General features: G+C 43.7%; 1 protein-coding gene across 1 annotated transcript in view; it reads left to right on the forward strand.

Moving 5' to 3' along the window:
- Positions 1–310: 310 nt before the first annotated feature.
- The window catches only part of LOC129847939 (uncharacterized), a 57,897-nt gene continuing 39,690 nt past the window's right edge, over positions 311–18,517 (forward strand). The window contains exons 1-4 of the mRNA XM_055915522.1: positions 311–658; positions 4,346–4,456; positions 6,337–6,549; positions 15,350–15,506. Of these exons, the coding sequence (XP_055771497.1) occupies positions 401–658; positions 4,346–4,456; positions 6,337–6,549; positions 15,350–15,506 (739 nt within the window). The 5' untranslated portion in view covers positions 311–400. The remainder of the gene's footprint in view (positions 659–4,345; positions 4,457–6,336; positions 6,550–15,349; positions 15,507–18,517) is intronic.

Below are 18,517 nucleotides of genomic sequence, written 5' to 3' on the forward strand. Positions count from 1 at the left end.
TCAGGTTTAGCCTGCTGATAGTATGTGTTATGGTTGTATATGATTCTTCAGGTTGAGCCTGCTGATAGTATGTGTTATGGTTGTATATGATTCTTCAGGTTGTATATGATTCTTCAGGTTGAGCCTGCTGATAGTGTGTGTTATGGTTGTATATGATTCTTCAGGTTGTATATGATTCTTCAGGTTGAGCCTGCTGGTAGTATGTGTTATGGTTGTATATGATTCTTCAGGTTGTATATGATTCTTCAGGTTGTATATGATTCTTCAGGTTGAGCCTGCTGGTAGTATGTGTTATGGTTGTATATGATTCTTCAGGTTGTATATGATTCTTCAGGTTGTATATGATTCTTCAGGTTGTATATGATTCTTCAGGTTGAGCCTGCTGGTCCAGCTGAGGAAGATGAGGGACGTTGTCCAGAACAATCTGTTCCCGTCGGCTGAGATGGTCCTCTCCATGACCAAGGAGTTTGGAGTGGTGCACCCTGGGAGGTGGCAGCAGAGGCTGCTGGGTAGTGGTGCAGCAGAGGCTGATGTGTTGTCACACCATGGCTCGGAGAACACACAATGCCACGTGGATACACACAATGCTCCCTACTTACAGCGGAAACAATACCTCACCAACCAGCAGATGAACAAACTCACCAAAGATTTTATACAGGTTGTGCTGTCTTGTGTTATGTTACGCTATGCCTGTTTATGCTATACTATGTTATGCTATGCAATTTTATATAATATATAATAATGTAATGCTATATTACGCTCTGTTATGTTATTCTATTTTTGTTATGTTATGCTATATTATGCTATGCTAATCAATATTATGTTATGCTATATTATGCTATGCTAATCGATATGTTATGCTATATTTTGCTATGCTATATTATGCTATTTTATATTCTATTATGCAATATTATGCTATGCTTATGCTATATTATATTATGTTATGTTATGCTATATTATGTTATGCTATATTATGTTATGTTATGCTATGTTATGCCCCCTCATCAATCTACATACAATATCGCATAATGACAAAGCAAAAACAGTAAAAAAAGAAAAAGTTAAAAGGAAATATCACATTTACATAAGTATTCAGACCCTTTACTTTGTTGTAGGACATTTGGCAGTGATTACAGCCTCGAGTCTTCTTGGGTATTATTTTACAAGCTTGGCACATCTGTATTTGGGGAGTTTCTCCAGTTCTTCTCTGCAGATCCTCTCGAGCTCTGTCAGGTTGGATGGGGAGCGTCGCTGCACAGCTGTTTTCAGGTCTCTCCAGAGATGTTCGATCGGGTTCAAGTCTGGGCTCCTGCATTGTCTTGGCTGTGCTTAGGGTCGTTGTCCAGTTAGAAGGTGAACCTTCGCCCCAGAAAAACATCCCCACAGCATGATGCTACCATCACCTGCTTCACTGCCCCAGTCTGAGATCCTGAGCGCTCTGGAGCTGGTTTTCATCAAGGATCACTCTGTACTTTGCTCTGTTCATCTTTGCCTCGATCCTGACTAGTCTCCCTGTCCCTAAAACATCCCCACAGCATGGCGCTGCCACCACCATGCTTCACCGTAGGGATGGTGCCAGCTTTTCTCTAGACGTGACGCTTGGCATTCAGGCCAAAGAGTTCAATCTTGGTTTCTTCAGATCAGAGAATCTTGTTTCTCATGGTCTGAGACTCCTATAGGTGCCTTTTGTCAAACTCCAAGCGGGCTGTCATGTGCCTATTCCTGAGGAGTGGCTTCTGTCTGGCAACTCTACCATAAAGGCTTGATTGGTGGAGTGCTGCAGAGATGGTTGTTCTTCTGGAAGGTTCTCCCATCTCCACAGAGGAACTGTGGAGCTCTGTCAGAGTGACCATCGGGTTCTTGGTCACCTCCCTGACCAAGGCCCTCCTCCCCCGATTGCTCAGTTTGGGAGGGCAGCCAACTCTAGCAAGAGTCTTGGTGGTCCCAAACCTCTTCCATTTAAGAATGATAAAGGCCATGGTGTTCTTGGGGACCTTCAATGCTGCAGAAATGTTTTGGTACCCTTCCCCAGATCTGTTCCTCGACACAATCCTGTCTCGGAGCTCTAAGGACAATTCCTTGGCTTGGTTTTTGCTCTGACATGCACTGTCAACTGTGGGACCTTTATATAGACAGGTGTGCCGTTGCAAATCAAATCAAATTGTATTTGTCACATGCGCCGAATACAACAGGTGTACATTGAAATGCTTTTACTTAGAAGCCTTTAACCAACAACGCAGTTTAAATAAAATAAGCTGTTCAAACAGACAGCTCAACGCGTCAGTATCTCTCACAAATACAAGAAGAAACCAGGAAAAAGATCAGACTGGCGTTCTACTTACTACAAAGGAACTTCCATGCATCTCCACTGACACACTGTAACCAGTTGCTGAAGTGTTAGACAAAACACCCTCCAACATGAAGGACTGGCCTGTCCCCCATGTCTCACAGTATCTTCTCTGGCTGCTTACCAGCATCTCCCCTCTGCAGAGACACGAACCCATCTGAAACAAAGGGTTCGTACATATCTGATCCAACATCTTGTTAAGGAGATAGACCAGAGACTTTGTGGGCTGGAGTGTTCCCACAAGAAGGCTTTTTATCTCAACGTAGGACACCGAGAGACAATTTCTCACGGCAGTAATGACAAACTGGCGGATCCAAAAAAAAAAGTTCTGCAGAGTCACTGACCAAACCCAAAAAGACACTCATGGGGGAGTCCACTGAAAGACACTCATGGGGGAGTCCACTGAAAGACACTCATGGGGGAGTCCACTGACGACACTCATGGGGGAGTCCACTGAAAGACACTCATGGGGGAGTCCACTGAAAGACACTCATGGGGGAGTCCACTGAAAGACACTCATGGGGGAGTCCACTGAAAGACACTCATGGGGGAGTCCACTGAAAGACACTCATGGGGGAGTCCACTGAAAGACACTCATGGGGGAGTCCACTGAAGACACTCATGGGGGAGTTGACTGAAGACACTCATGGGGGAGTCCACTGAAAGACACTCATGGGGAAGTCGACTGAAGACACTCATGGGGGAGTCGACTGAAGACACTCATGGGGGAGTCCACTGAAAGACACTCATGGGGGAGTCCACTGAAAGACACTCATGGGGGAGTCCACTGAAAGACACTCATGGGGGAGTCCACTGAAAGACACTCATGGGGGAGTCCACTGAAAGACACTCATGGGGGAGTCCACTGAAAGACACTCATGGGGGAGTCCACTGAAAGACACTCATGGGGGAGTCCACTGAAAGTTGACTAGCAACAACAACTGGAACCTAAAAGACACCCACCATGAGCACCCAGTAAGAGGCAAACAAAAGAAAAACCCACTACAAACTTAGACAGGAATCAAACCAAAAAGTGGAGCAAAGAGGAAACATGGAAGATCAGATAAAGAATTTATTGTCTAGAAATCAAAATAGAGAGCGCAAACTAAAGATGTTAACCCTCCATATCTCTCAAGACAACTGGAGCACTGGGCCAGCCACTCTTAAATATCACCTGGGCCAGCCACTCTTAAATATCACCTGGGCCAGCCACTCTTAAATATCACCTGGGCCAGCCACTGTTAAATAGCACCTGGGCCAGCCACTCTTAAATAGCACCTGGGCCAGCCACTCTTAAATAGCACCTGGGCCAGCCACTGTTAAATAGCACCTGGGTCAGCCACTGTTAAATAGCACCTGGGCCAGCCACTGTTAAATAGCACCTGGGCCAGCCACTGTTAAATAGCACCTGGGCCAGCCACTGTTAAATAGCACCTGGGCCAGCACAGGTGTAACACCTAACTAATATGTTTTGCTCTGAGACCAGGCTAATGGACAGTACAAACAGATATAGGACCAGGCTAATGGACAGTACAAACAGATATAGGACCAGGCTAATGGACAGTACAAACAGATATAAGACCAGGCTAATGGACAGTACAAACAGATATAAGACCAGACTAATGGACAGTACAAACAGATATAGGACCAGGCTAATGGACAGTACAAACAGATATAGGACCAGACTAATGGACAGTACAAACAGATATGAGACCAGGCTAATGGACAGTACAAACAGATATAGGACCAGGCTAATGGACAGTACAAACAGATATAGGACCAGGCTAATGGACAGTACAAACAGATATAGGACCAGGCTAATGGACAGTACAAACAGATATAGGACCAGGCTAAATGAATAAAGTGGCCTAGGAGCATTTCGCTACACCTGCTAAACACATGTGTGTCCAATAAAATGTGATTTGATTCAATGTTTTTTGAAACAAACACCATTTCATTGCAGTAACTCTGATTCAACCCATCCGTATGTATTCTCAGGCCAACATTGAGGAAGTGCAGCAGGCCAGTCTTCAGCTGCAGAGGGCCAGACCTGCAGTACTGCTGGCTCCACTGGATGACAAAGAACACAGCATTCAGACCACAATACAGGTATGGAGCAGGATGTGGTACAGAGTAGATTGATTCTACACAGGTATGGAGCAGGATGGGGTACAGGGTAGATTGATTCTACACAGGGATGGAGCAGGATGGGATACAGGGTAGATTGATTCTACACAGGGATGGAGCAGGATGGGATACAGGGTAGATTGATTCTACACAGGTATGGAGCAGGATGTGATACAGGGTACATTATAGAGAGATAACATTAGATATAACATTACAGGTAACATTATAGAGAGACAACATTACAGGTACCAGTATAGAGAGATAACATTAGAGATAACATTATAGAGAGACAACATTACAGGTAACATTATAGAGAGACAACATTACAGGTAACATTATAGAGAGATAACATTATAGATGACATTACAGGTCACATTATAGAGAGATAACATTAGAGATACCATTATAGAGAGATAACATTATAGATGACATTACAGGTAACATTATAGAGAGATAACATTACAGGTAACATTATAGAGATACCAGTACATGGTACATTACAGAGATGTAACATTAGAGAGATACCATTACAGGTAACATTAGAGAGATAACATTACAGGTAACATTGGAGAGATAGCATTACAGGTAACATTATAGAGATAACATTACATGTACCATTATAGAGATAACATTACAGGTAACATGACAAAGTAGGTTAGAGAGATGCTGCATGGGGAGATGACACAGGTAACATGACACAATACCATGTTTGCCTGCTGAATTAAAGGAACATTCACCCATTTTGATTGCTCAGAGATGCACAAAAAACAATATAACAATCTATTGATTCCCGGGGTAATTGGCTTTCATGTGTATCTGAGCTTTTTGCCCTTCAAGCATGTGTAAATACAGCCGGCATGACGAGTTTTGCATCATTTGATTAGTGATTAGTTTGTTAGTGTTCAGTTCAAGGTGACTCACAGGAATATGGTTCACTGAACTACCTCTGCTACATGGTGTATTCCTCTCCCCAGTCAGAGAAACACTGAAGAAAGCATGCACCCAAAATAAATATTTCTCAAATCTAAACTGAACAAAGATATAAATGCAACATGTAAAGTGTTGGTCCCATGTTTCATGAGCTGAAATAAAAGATCCCAGAATTGTTCCATACACACAAAAAGCTTATTTCAGTAAGGTAGAGACAGGGAGTCAGGAAGCAAGTGCAGTTAGTGAGTTTAATGACGAAGAACATTGAACGATACAAAACAAGATAAGCACTGTATGGTGTTGTGTGGGCAAGCGATTTGCTGATGTCAGCGTTGTGAACCGAGTGCCCCAGTGGGGTTATGGTATGAGCAGACATAAGCTACGGACACAATTGCATTTTATCCATGGCAATTTGAATGCACCGTGACGAGATCCTGAGGCCCGTTGTCGTGCCCTTCATTCGCCTCCATCACCTCATGTTTCAGCATGATAATGCACTGCCCCATGTTTCAAAGATCTGTACCCAATTCCTTGAAGCTGAAAATGTCCCAGTTCTTCCATGGCCTGCGTACTCACCAGACATGTCACCCATTAAGCATGTTCAACAGCCGGATCAACATTATGCAAAGGAGATGTGTCACACTGAATGAGGCAAATGATGGTCACACCAGATACTGACTGGTTTTCTGATCCACACCCCTACCTTTTTTTAAAAGGTATCTGTGACCAACAGATGCATATCTGTATTCCCAGTCATGTGAAATCCATAGATTAGGGCCTAATGAATGTATTTTAAAACCCTGAATTTCTTATATGAACTGTAATTCAGTAAAAACTTTTAAATTGTTGCATGTTGTGTTTATATTTTTGATCGGTGTACTTCCATTGTCACCAAGAAGGGCTAAATATACTCGCTTCCTCTCCCTATGCAGTCTTTAGGGCAGAGGTGGACCTACAACCAGCAGTACCACAGCGCTACAGTCGACCCCCAGGAGGTAGAGGCTGAGCGGAAGGCGAGGGAGGCCCAGAGGAGGGCAGCCTGGAGGACCCCCGATGGCTTCCTCTACCCAGGCTTCAGGAGTTCCACCGAGGCCAACGAACACCCCAGACACCCGGATGAGGCCCGCAGTGACGAGCTCAGGAAGGTGATATCATAGATAGCCCAGGGGTTAGAGGCCTGGTTACAGAAGGGTCATATTCATTAAGGCACATTCACAACCCAGGCTTCACCATCACCAGTATGTTCTGCAACTGAAAACAACTTATTCAATCAATCAATCAAATGTATTTATAAAGCCCTTCTTACATCAGCTGATGTCACAAAGTGCTGTACAGAAACCCAGCCTAAAACCCCCAAACAGCAAGCAATGCAGGTGAAGAATCAAGGTGGCTAGGAAAAACTCCCTAGAATCAAATCAAAGTTTATTTGTCACGTGCGCTGAATACAACAGGTGTAGACCTTACAGTGAAATGTTTACTTACAAGCTCTAACCAAATGTGCAAAAAAGGTATTAGGTGAACAATAGGTAGGTAAAGAAATAAAACAACAGTAAAAATTACAGGCTATATAAAAGTAGGGAGGCTATATACAGTAGCGAGGCTACATACAGACACCGGTTAGTCAGGCTGATTGAGGTAGTATGTACATGTAGATATGGTTAAAGTGACTATGCATATATGATGAACAGAGTAGCAGTAGCGTAAAAGAAGGGTTGGCGGGTGGTGGGTGGGACACAATGCTGATAGCCCGGTTAGTCAATGTGCGGGAGCACTGGTTGGTCAGCCCAATTGAGGTAGTATGTACATGAATGTATAGTTAAAGTGACTATGCATATATGATAAACAGAGAGTAGCAGCAGCGTAAAAAGAGGGGTTGGGAGGGTTGGGGGGTATGGCTTGGGGGTAAAAACTGTTGAGAAGCCTTTTTGTCCTAGACTTGGCACTCCGATACCGCTTGCCATGCGGTAGTAGAGAGAACAGTCTATGACTGGGGTGGCTGGGGTCTTTGACCATTTTTAGGGCCTTCCTCTGACACCACCTGGTGTAGAGGTCCTGGATGGCAGGCAGCTTAGCCCCAGTGATGTACTGGGCCGTACGTACTACCCTCTGTAGTGCCTTGCGGTCAGAGGCAGAGCAATTGCCGTACCAGGCAGAGATGCAACCAGTCAGGATGCTCTCGATGTTGCAGCTGTAGAACCTTTTGAGGATGTCAGGACCCATGCCAAATCTTTTAAGTTTCCTGAGGGGGAATAGGTTTTGTCGTACCCTCTTCATGACTGTCATGGTGTGTTTGGACAATTCTAGTTTGTTGTTGATGTGGACACCAAGGAACTTGAAGCTCTCAACCTGCTCCACTGCAGCCCCGTCGATGAGAATGGGGGCGTGCTCTGTCCTCCTTTTCCTGTAGTCCACAATCATCTCCTTAGTCTTGATCACGTTGAGGGATAGTTTGTTATTCTGGCACCACCCGGCCAGATCTCTGACCTCCTCCCTTTAGGCTGTCTCGTCGTTGTTGGTGATCAGGCCTACCACTGTTGTGTTGTCTGCTAACTTAATGATGGTGTTGGAGTTATGCCTGGCCATGCAGTCATGTGTGAACAGGGAGTACAGGAGGGGGCTGAGCACCCTTGGGGAGCTCCAGTGTTGAGGATCAGCGCGGTAGATGTGTTGTTGCCTACCCTCACCACCTGGGGGCGGTCCGTCAGGAAGTTCAGGATCCAGTTGCAGAGGGAGGTGTTTAGTCCCAGGGTCCTTAGGTTAGTGATGAGCTTTGAGAGTACTATGGTGTTGAACGCTGAGCTGTAGTCAATTAATAGTATTCTCACATAGGTGGTCCTTCTGTCCAGGTGGGAAAGGGCAGTGTGGAGTGCAATAGAGACTGCATCATCCGTGGATCTGTTTGGGCGGTATGCAAATTGGAGTGGGTCTCGGGTTTCTGGGATAATGGTGTTGATGTGAGCTATGACCAGCCTTTCAAAGCACTTCATTGCTATGGATGTGAGTGCTACGGGTCTGTAGTCATTTAGGCAGGTTGCCTTTGTGTTCTTGGGCACAGGGACTATGGTGGTCTGCTTGAAACATGTTGGTATTACAGACTCAGACAGGGACATGTTGAAAATGTCAGTGAAGACACCTGCCAGTTGGTCAGCACATGCCCGGAGCATACGTCCTGGTAATCTGTCCGGCTCCGCAGTATGTTGACCTGTTTAAAGGTCTTACTCACATCGGCTACGGAGAGCATGATCACACAGTCGTCTGGAACAGCTGATGCTCTCATGCGTGCCTCAGTATTGCTTGCCTCGAAGCGAGCATAGAAGTTATTTAGCTCGTCAGGTAGGCTCGTGTCACTGGGCAGCTCGTGGCTGTGCGTCCCTTTGTAATCTGTAATAGTTTGCAAGCCCTGCCACATAAGACAAGCGTCGGAGCTGGTGTAGTATGATTCAATCTTAGCCTTGTATTGACGCTTTGCCTGTTTGATGGTTCGTTGCAGGGCATAGCAGGATTTATTTTAAGCTTCCGGGTTAGAGTCAAATCAAATCAAATCAAATGTATTTATATAGCCCTTCGTACATCAGCTGATATCTCAAAGTGCTGTACAGAAACCCAGTCTAAAACCCCAAACAGCAAGCAATGCAGGTGTAGAAGCACGGTGGCTAGGAAAAACTCCCTAGAAAGGCCAAAACCGCGGAAGAAACCTAGAGAGGAACCAGGCTATGAGGGAAACCTCCCTAGAAAGGCCAAAACCTAGGAAGAAACCAACAACAACTCCCTAGAGAGGAGAAATCTGCATTTCTACAGACAATGGAATTCTCTGTTTGAAACATTATTGAAGATTTATGATAAAAACATCCTAAAGATTGATTCTATACTTCGTTTGACATGTTTCTACGAACTGTAGTATTACTTTTTGTCTGAACTTTCGCCTGGACTTGCCCGCGCCTCCTGAGTTTGGATTTGTGTACTAAACGCGCAAACAAAAAGGAGGTCATAATGGACATAAATGGTGGATTTTATCGAACAAAACAAACTTTTATTGTGGAACTGGGATTCCTGGGAGTGCATTCTGATGAAGATCATCAAAGGTAAGTGAATATTTATATTTGCTATTTCTGACTTCTATTGACTCCACAACATGGCGGGTATCTGTATGGCTTGTTTTTGTGTCTGAGCGCCGTACTCAGATTATTGCATGGTGTGCTTTTTCCGTAAAGCTTTTTTGAAATCTGACACAGCGGTTGCATTAAGGAGAAGTGGATCTAAAATTCCATGCATAACACTTGTATCTTTTAGCAATGTTTATTATGAGTATTTCTGTAAATTGATGTGGCTCTTTGCAAAATTACCTGATGTTTTGGAAGCAAAACATTACTGAACATAACGCGCCAATGTAAACTGGGATTTTTGGATATAAATATGAACTTTATCGAACAAAACATACATGTATTGTGTAACATGAAGTCCTATGAGTGCCATCTGATGAAGATCATCAAAGGTTAGTGACTCATTTTATCTCTATTTCTGCTTTTTGTGACTCCTCTCTTTGGCTGGAAAAATGGCTGTGTTTTTCTGTGACTAGGTGCTGACCTAACATAATCGTTTGGTGTGCTTTCGTCGTAAAGCCTTTTTGAAATCGGACACTGTGGCTGGATTAACAACAAGTTTATCTTTAAAATGGTGTAAAAACGTGTATGTTTGAGGAATTTTACTCATGGGATTTCTGTTGTTTTGAATTTGGCGCCCTGCAATTTCACTGGCTGTTGGCGAGGTGGGACGCTACCGTCCCGAATATCCCAGAGAGGTTAAATAAAGAAGTGGCCCAAGGCAGCTGCCCTGCGGTATTCCAATGTTTAAAACATGAGAGGAAGAAAATGTACCATTGATATAAGTGGACTGTTTCTTGTCAGTTAGATATGACTGTACCCAATTCAATCCTACCTCCTTAAAACCCTAATGCATTAATTTTGTCAAAATTATTTCATGATCCACTAAATCAAATGCTGCACTGAAATCTAAAAATAGTACACCCACAAACGTGCCATTATCCATCGCATTGAGTCACTGGTCAGTCATGTCAACCAATGCAGTGGTAGTGGAATGTTTTTGTGATAAGCATGCTAATTGGCTGTAATCAGATCATTCTTTTCCATGTACTCCCATATTTGTCTACTCACAATACCCTCCAATATCTTACTGAGTGTAGGGAGTAGACTACTTGGTCGACTATTGTCAGGAGTAATGGGTTCTTTGCTGTCTTTCTGGATTGGATACAGTTTAGCAGGCTTCCATACATTTGCAAACGTCCCCTTTTCCAGTGACCAATTAAATATGTATCTCAGTGGAACTGCAATCTAGGGAGCAGCACAGGTAATGACTTCAATAGGTTTAACACCTGTAGATTTACCATCAGGTAATGACTTCAATAGGTTTGAAGTCATTGATGAGATAGATGTACCAACCTCCACACTAGATGGGCATGATGAGATAGATGTACCAACCTCTACACTAGATGGGCATGATGAGATAGATGTACCAACCTCCACACTAGATGGGCATGATGAGATAGATGTACCAACCTCCACACTAGATGGGTATGATGAGATAGATGTACCAACCTCCACACTAGATGGGTATGATGAGATAGATGTACCAACCTCCACACTAGATGGGTATGATGAGATAGATGTACCAACCTCCACACTAGATGGGTATGATGAGATAGATGTACCAACCTCCACACTAGATGGGCATGATGAGATAGATGTACCAACCTCCACACTAGATGGGCATGATGAGATAGATGTACCAACCTCCACACTAGATGGGCATGATGAGATAGATGTACCAACCTCCACACTAGATGGGCATGATGAGATAGACGTACCAACCTCTACACTAGATGGGCATGATGAGATAGACGTACCAACCTCTACACTAGATGGGCATGATGAGATAGATGTACCAACCTCCACACTAGATGGGCATGATGAGATAGATGTACCAACCTCCACACTAGATGGGCATGATGAGATAGATGTACCAACCTCCACACTAGATGGGCATGATGAGATAGATGTACCAACCTCCACACTAGATGGGCATGATGAGATAGATGTACCAACCTCCACACTAGATGGGCATGATGAGATAGATGTACCAACCTCCACACTAGATGGGCATGATGAGATAGATGTACCAACCTCTACACTAGATGGGCATGATGAGATAGATGTACCAACCTCCACACTAGATGGGTATGATGAGATAGATGTACCAACCTCCACACTAGATGGGTATGATGAGATAGATGTACCAACCTCCACACTAGATGGGTATGATGAGATAGATGTACCAACCTCCACACTAGATGGGTATGATGAGATAGATGTACCAACCTCCACACTAGATGGGCATGATGAGATAGATGTACCAAGGAAGCCCTGAACTGTATTCCACACCTTGTATATCTCTATAGGGTTAGTGGTGTATATCTCTATAGGGTTAGTGATGTATATCTCTATAGGGTTATGGTTAGTGATGTATATCTCTATAGGGTTAGTGATGTATATCTCTATAGGGTTAGTGGTGTATATCTCTATAGGGTTAGTGATGTATATCTATATAGGGTTAGTGATGTATATCTCTATAGGGTTATGGTTAGTGATGTATAACTCTATAGGGTTAGTGATGTATATCTCTATAGGGTTAGTGATGTATAACTCTATAGGGTTAGTGGTGTATATCTCTATAGGGTTAGTGATGTATATCTCTATAGGGTTAGTGATGTATATCTCTATAGGGTTAGTGATGTATAACTCTATAGGGTTAGTGGTGTATATCTCTATAGGGTTAGTGGTGTATATCTCTATAGGGTTAGTGATGTATATCTCTATAGGGTTAGTGATGTATATCTCTATAGGGTTAGTGATGTATATCTCTATAGGGTTAGTGATGTATATCTCTATAGGGTTAGTGATGTATATCTCTATAGGGTTATGGTTAGTGATGTATATCTCTATAGGGTTAGTGATGTATATCTCTATAGGGTTAGTGATGTATATCTCTATAGGGCTAGTGATGTATATCTCTATAGGGTTAGTGATGTATATCTCTATAGGGTTATGGTTAGTGATGTATAACTCAATAGGGTTAGTGATGTATAACTCTATAGGGTTAGTGATGTATATCTCTATAGGGTTAGTGATGTATATCTCTATAGGGTTAGTGATGTATATCTCTATAGGGTTAGTGATGTATATCTCTATAGGGTTAGTGATGTATATCTCTATAGGGTTAGTGGTGTATATCTCTATAGGGTTAGTGATGTATATCTCTATAGGGTTAGTGATGTATATCTCTATAGGGTTAGTGATGTATATCTCTATAGGGTTAGTGGTGTATATCTCTATAGGGTTAGTGATGTATATCTCTATAGGGTTAGTGATGTATAACTCTATAAGGTTATGGTTAGTGATGTATAACTCAATAGGGTTAGTGATGTATAACTCTATAAGGTTATGGTTAGTGATGTATAACTCTATAGGGTTAGTGATGTATATCTCTATAGGGTTAGTGATGTATATCTCTATAGGGTTAGTGATGTATACCTCTATAGGGTTAGTGATGTATATCTCTAAAGGGTTAGTGATGTATATCTCTATAGGGTTATGGTTAGTGATGTATATCTCTATAGGGTTAGTGATGTATATCTCTATAGGGTTATGGTTAGTGATGTATATCTCTATAGGGTTAGTGATGTATATCTCTATAGGGTTAGTGATGTATATCTCTATAGGGTTAGTGATGTATATCTCTATAGGGTTAGTGATGTATACCTCTATAGGGTTAGTGATGTCTTTCTCTATAGGGTTAGTGATGTATATCTCTATAGGGTTAGTGGTGTATATCTCTATAGGGTTAGTGGTGTATATCTCTATAGGGTTAGTGGTGTATATCTCTATAGGGTTAGTGATGTATATCTCTATAGGGTTAGTGATGTATATCTCTATAGGGTTATGGTTAGTGATGTATATCTCTATAGGGTTAGTGGTGTATATCTCTATAGGGTTAGTGGTGTATATCTCTATAGGGTTAGTGATGTATATCTCTATAGGGTTAGTCGTTTATATCTCTAGGGTTAGTGATGTATATCTCTATAGGGTTAGTGATGTATATCTCTATAGGGTTAGTGGTGTATATCTCTATAGGGTTAGTGATGTATATCTCTATAGGGTTAGTGATGTATATCTCTATAGGGTTATGGTTAGTGATGTATATCTCTATAGGTTTAGTGGTGTATATCTCTATAGGGTTAGTGATGTATATCTCTATATGGTTAGTGGTGTATATCTCTATAGGGTTAGTGGTGTATATCTCTATAGGGTTAGTCGTTTATATCTCTATAGGGTTAGTGATGTCTATCTCTATAGGGTTATGGTTAGTGATGTATATCTATATAGGGTTAGTGGTGTATATCTCTATAGGGTTAGTGATGTATATCTCTATAGGGTTAGTGGTGTATATCTCTATAGGGTTAGTGATGTATATCTCTATAGGGTTATGGTTAGTGATGTATATCTCTATAGGGTTAGTGGTGTATATCTCTATAGGGTTAGTGGTGTATATCTCTATAGGGTTAGTGATGTATATCTCTATAGGGTTAGTCGTTTATATCTCTAGGGTTAGTGATGTATATCTCTATAGGGTTAGTGATGTATATCTCTATAGGGTTAGTGGTGTATATCTCTATAGGGTTAGTGATGTATATCTCTATAGGGTTAGTGGTGTATATCTCTATAGGGTTAGTGGTGTATATCTCTATAGGGTTAGTGATGTATATCTCTATAGGGTTAGTCGTTTATATCTCTAGGGTTAGTGATGTATATCTCTATAGGGTTAGTGATGTATATCTCTATAGGGTTAGTGGTGTATATCTCTATAGGGTTAGTGATGTATATCTCTATAGGGTTAGTGATGTATATCTCTATAGGGTTATGGTTAGTGATGTATATCTCTATAGGGTTAGTGGTGTATATCTCTATAGGGTTAGTGATGTATATCTCTATATGGTTAGTGGTGTATATCTCTATAGGGTTAGTGGTGTATATCTCTATAGGGTTAGTCGTTTATATCTCTATAGGGTTAGTGATGTCTATCTCTATAGGGTTAGTGATGTATATCTCTATAGGGTTAGTGGTGTATATCTCTATAAGGTTAGTGGTGTATATCTCTATAGGGTTAGTGATGTATATCTCTATGGGGTTAGTGATGTATATCTCTATAGGGTTAGTGATGTATATCTCTATAGGGTTATGGTTAGTGATGTATATCTCTATAGGGTTAGTGATGTATATCTCTATAGGGTTATGGTTAGTGATGTATATCTATATAGGGTTAGTGATGTATATCTCTATAGGGTTATGGTTAGTGATGTATATCTCTATAGGGTTATGGTTAGTGGTGTATATCTCTATAGGGTTAGTGGTGTATATCTCTATAGGGTTAGTGATGTATAACTCAATAGGGTTAGTGATGTATAACTCTATAGGGTTATGGTTAGTGATGTATATCTCTATAGGGTTATGGTTAGTGGTGTATATCTCTATATGGTTAGTGGTGTATATCTCTATAGGGTTAGTGATGTATAACTCAATAGGGTTAGTGATGTATAACTCAATAGGAATAGTGACGTATACCTCTATAGGGTTAGTGATGTATATCTCTATAGGGTTAGTGATGTATATCTCTATAGGGTTAGTGGTGTATATCTCTATAGGGTTATGGTTAGTGGTGTATATCTCTATAGGGTTAGTGATGTATATCTCTATAGGGTTAGTGATGTATATCTCTATAGGGTTAGTGATGTATATCTCTATAGGGTTAGGGTTTGTAATGTATTTAAAACAGCTATGTGTGGCATCTTAATGCGTAATGTCTCTACCTCCATAGCCTTGGAGAGAGAATGTGCTCCATGGCAACACCCAGAGACCCACACTGCCTCAGAGAGACATCCGACCCTGGCGACACCGCTACAACGACATGGAGCTCTACATCACACCCCCACCAGTCTTGAGTCCTGTCCCCCCTGTTACTATACACCTGGCAGGTAACACACCTTCAGCCCTGTTACTATACACCTGGCAGGTAACACCCCTTCAGCCCTGTTACTATACACCTGGCAGGTAACACACCTTCAGCCCTGTTACTATACACCTGGCAGGTAACACACCCTCAGCCCTGTTACTATACACCTGGCAGGTAACACACCTTCAGCCCTGTTACTATACACCTGGCAGGTAACATACCTTCAGCCCTGTTACTATACACCTGGTAGGTAACACACCTTCAGCCCTGTTACTATACACCTGGCAGGTAACACACCTTCAGCCCTGTTACTATACACCTGGCAGGTAACACACCTTCAGCCCTGTTACTATACACCTGGCAGGTAACACCCCTTCAGCCCTGTTACTATACACCTGGCAGGTAACACACCTTCAGCCCTGTTACTATACACCTGGCAGGTAACACACCTTCAGCCCTGTTACTATACACCTGGCAGGTAACACACCTTCAGCCCTGTTACTATACACCTGGCAGGTAACACACCTTCATCCCTGTTACTATACACCTGGCAGGTAACACACCTTCAGCCCTGTTACTATACACCTGGCAGGTAACACACCTCCAGCCCTGTTACTATACACCTGGCAGGTAACACACCTTCAGCCCTGTTACTATACACCTGGCAGGTAACACACCTTCAGCCCTGTTACTATACACCTGGCAGGTAACACACCTTCAGCCCTGTTACTATACACCTGGCAGGTAACACACCTTCAGCCCTGTTACTATACACCTGGCAGGTAACATACCTTCAGCCCTGTTACTAGACACCTGGCAGGTAACACACCTTCAGCCCTGTTACTATACACCTGGCAGGTAACATACCTTCAGCCCTGTTACTATACACCTGGCAGGTAACACACCTTCAGCCCTGTTACTATACACCTGGCAGGTAACACACCTTCAGCCCTGTTACTAGACACCTGGCAGGTAACATACCTTCAGCCCTGTTACTATACACCTGGCAGGTAACACACATTTACATTTACATTTAAGTCATTTAGCAGACGCTCTTATCCAGAGCGACTTACAAATTGGTGCATTCACCTTATGACATCCAGTGGAACAGCCACTTTACAATAGTGCATCTAGATCTTTTAAGGGGGGGGGGGGCAGAAGGATTGCTTTATCCTATCCTAGGTATTCCTTGAAGAGGTGGGGTTTCAGGTGTCTCCGGAAGGTGGTGATTGACTCCGCTGTCCTGGCGTCGTGAGGGAGTTTGTTCCACCATTGGGGTGCCAGAGCAGCGAACAGTTTTGACTGGGCTGAGCGGGAACTGTACTTCCTCAGTGGTAGGGAGGCGAGCAGGCCAGAGGTGGATGAACGCAGTGCCCTTGTTTGGGTGTAGGGCCTGATCAGAGCCTGAAGGTACTGAGGTGCCGTTCCCCTCACAGCTCCGTAGGCAAGCACCATGGTCTTGTAGCGGATGCGAGCTTCAACTGGAAGCCAGTGGAGAGAGCGGAGGAGCGGGGTGACGTGAGAGAACTTGGGAAGGTTGAACACCAGACGGGCTGCGGCGTTCTGGATGAGTTGTAGGGGTTTAATGGCACAGGCAGGGAGCCCAGCCAACAGCGAGTTGCAGTAATCCAGACGGGAGATGACAAGTGCCTGGATTAGGACCTGCGCCGTTACCTGTGTGAGGCAGGGTCGTACTCTGCGGATGTTGTAGAGCATGAACCTACAGGAACGGGCCACCGCCTTGATGTTGGTGGAGAACGACAGGGTGTTGTCCAGGATCACGCCAAGGTTCTTAGCGCTCTGGGAGGAGGACACAATGGAGTTGTCAACCGTGATGGCGAGATCATGGAACGGACAGTCCTTCCCCGGGAGGAAGAGCAGCTCCGTCTTGCCGAGGTTCAGCTTGAGGTGGTGATCCGTCATCCACACTGATATGTCTGCCAGACATGCAGAGATGCGATTCGCCACCTGGTCATCAGAAGGGGGAAAGGAGAAGATTAATTGTGTGTCGTCTGCATAGCAATGATAGGAGAGACCATGTGAGGTTATGACAGAGCCAAGTGACTTGGTGTATAGCGAGAATAGGAGAGGGCCTAGAACAGAGCCCTGGGGGACACCAGTGGTGAGAGCGCGTGGTGAGGAGACAGATTCTCGCCACGCCACCTGGTAGGAGCGACCTGTCAGGTAGGACGCAATCCAAGCGTGGGCCGCGCCGGAGATGCCCAACTCGGAGAGGGTGGAGAGGAGGATCTGATGGTTCACAGTATCGAAGGCAGCCGATAGGTCTAGAAGGATGAGAGCAGAGGAGAGAGAGTTAGCTTTAGCAGTGCGGAGCGCCTCCGTGATACAGAGAAGAGCAGTCTCAGTTGAATGACTAGTCTTGAAACCTGACTGATTTGGATCAAGAAGGTCATTCTGAGAGAGATAGCAGGAGAGCTGGCCAAGGACGGCACGTTCAAGAGTTTTGGAGAGAAAAGAAAGAAGGGATACTGGTCTGTAGTTGTTGACATCGGAGGGATCGAGTGTAGGTTTTTTCAGAAGGGGTGCAACTCTCGCTCTCTTGAAGACGGAAGGGACGTAGCCAGCGGTCAAGGATGAGTTGATGAGCGAGGTGAGGTAAGGTAGAAGGTCTCCGGAAATGGTCTGGAGAAGAGAGGAGGGGATAGGGTCAAGCGGGCAGGTTGTTGGGCGGCCGGCCGTCACAAGACGCGAGATTTCATCTGGAGAGAGAGGGGAGAAAGAGGTCAAAGCACAGGGTTGGGCAGTGTGAGCAGAACCAGCGGTGTCGTTTGACTTAGCAAACGAGGATCGGATGTCGTCGACCTTCTTTTCAAAATGGTTGACGAAGTCGTCTGCAGAGAGGGAGGAGGGGGGGGGAGGGGGAGGAGGATTCAGGAGGGAGGAGAAGGTGGCAAAGAGCTTCCTAGGGTTAGAGGCAGATGCTTGGAATTTAGAGTGGTAGAAAGTGGCTTTAGCAGCAGAGACAGAAGAGGAAAATGTAGAGAGGAGGGAGTGAAAGGATGCCAGGTCCGC

Source organism: Salvelinus fontinalis, unplaced genomic scaffold (assembly GCF_029448725.1).
Source record: "Salvelinus fontinalis isolate EN_2023a unplaced genomic scaffold, ASM2944872v1 scaffold_0959, whole genome shotgun sequence".
Taxonomy (NCBI): Eukaryota; Metazoa; Chordata; class Actinopteri; order Salmoniformes; family Salmonidae; genus Salvelinus; species Salvelinus fontinalis.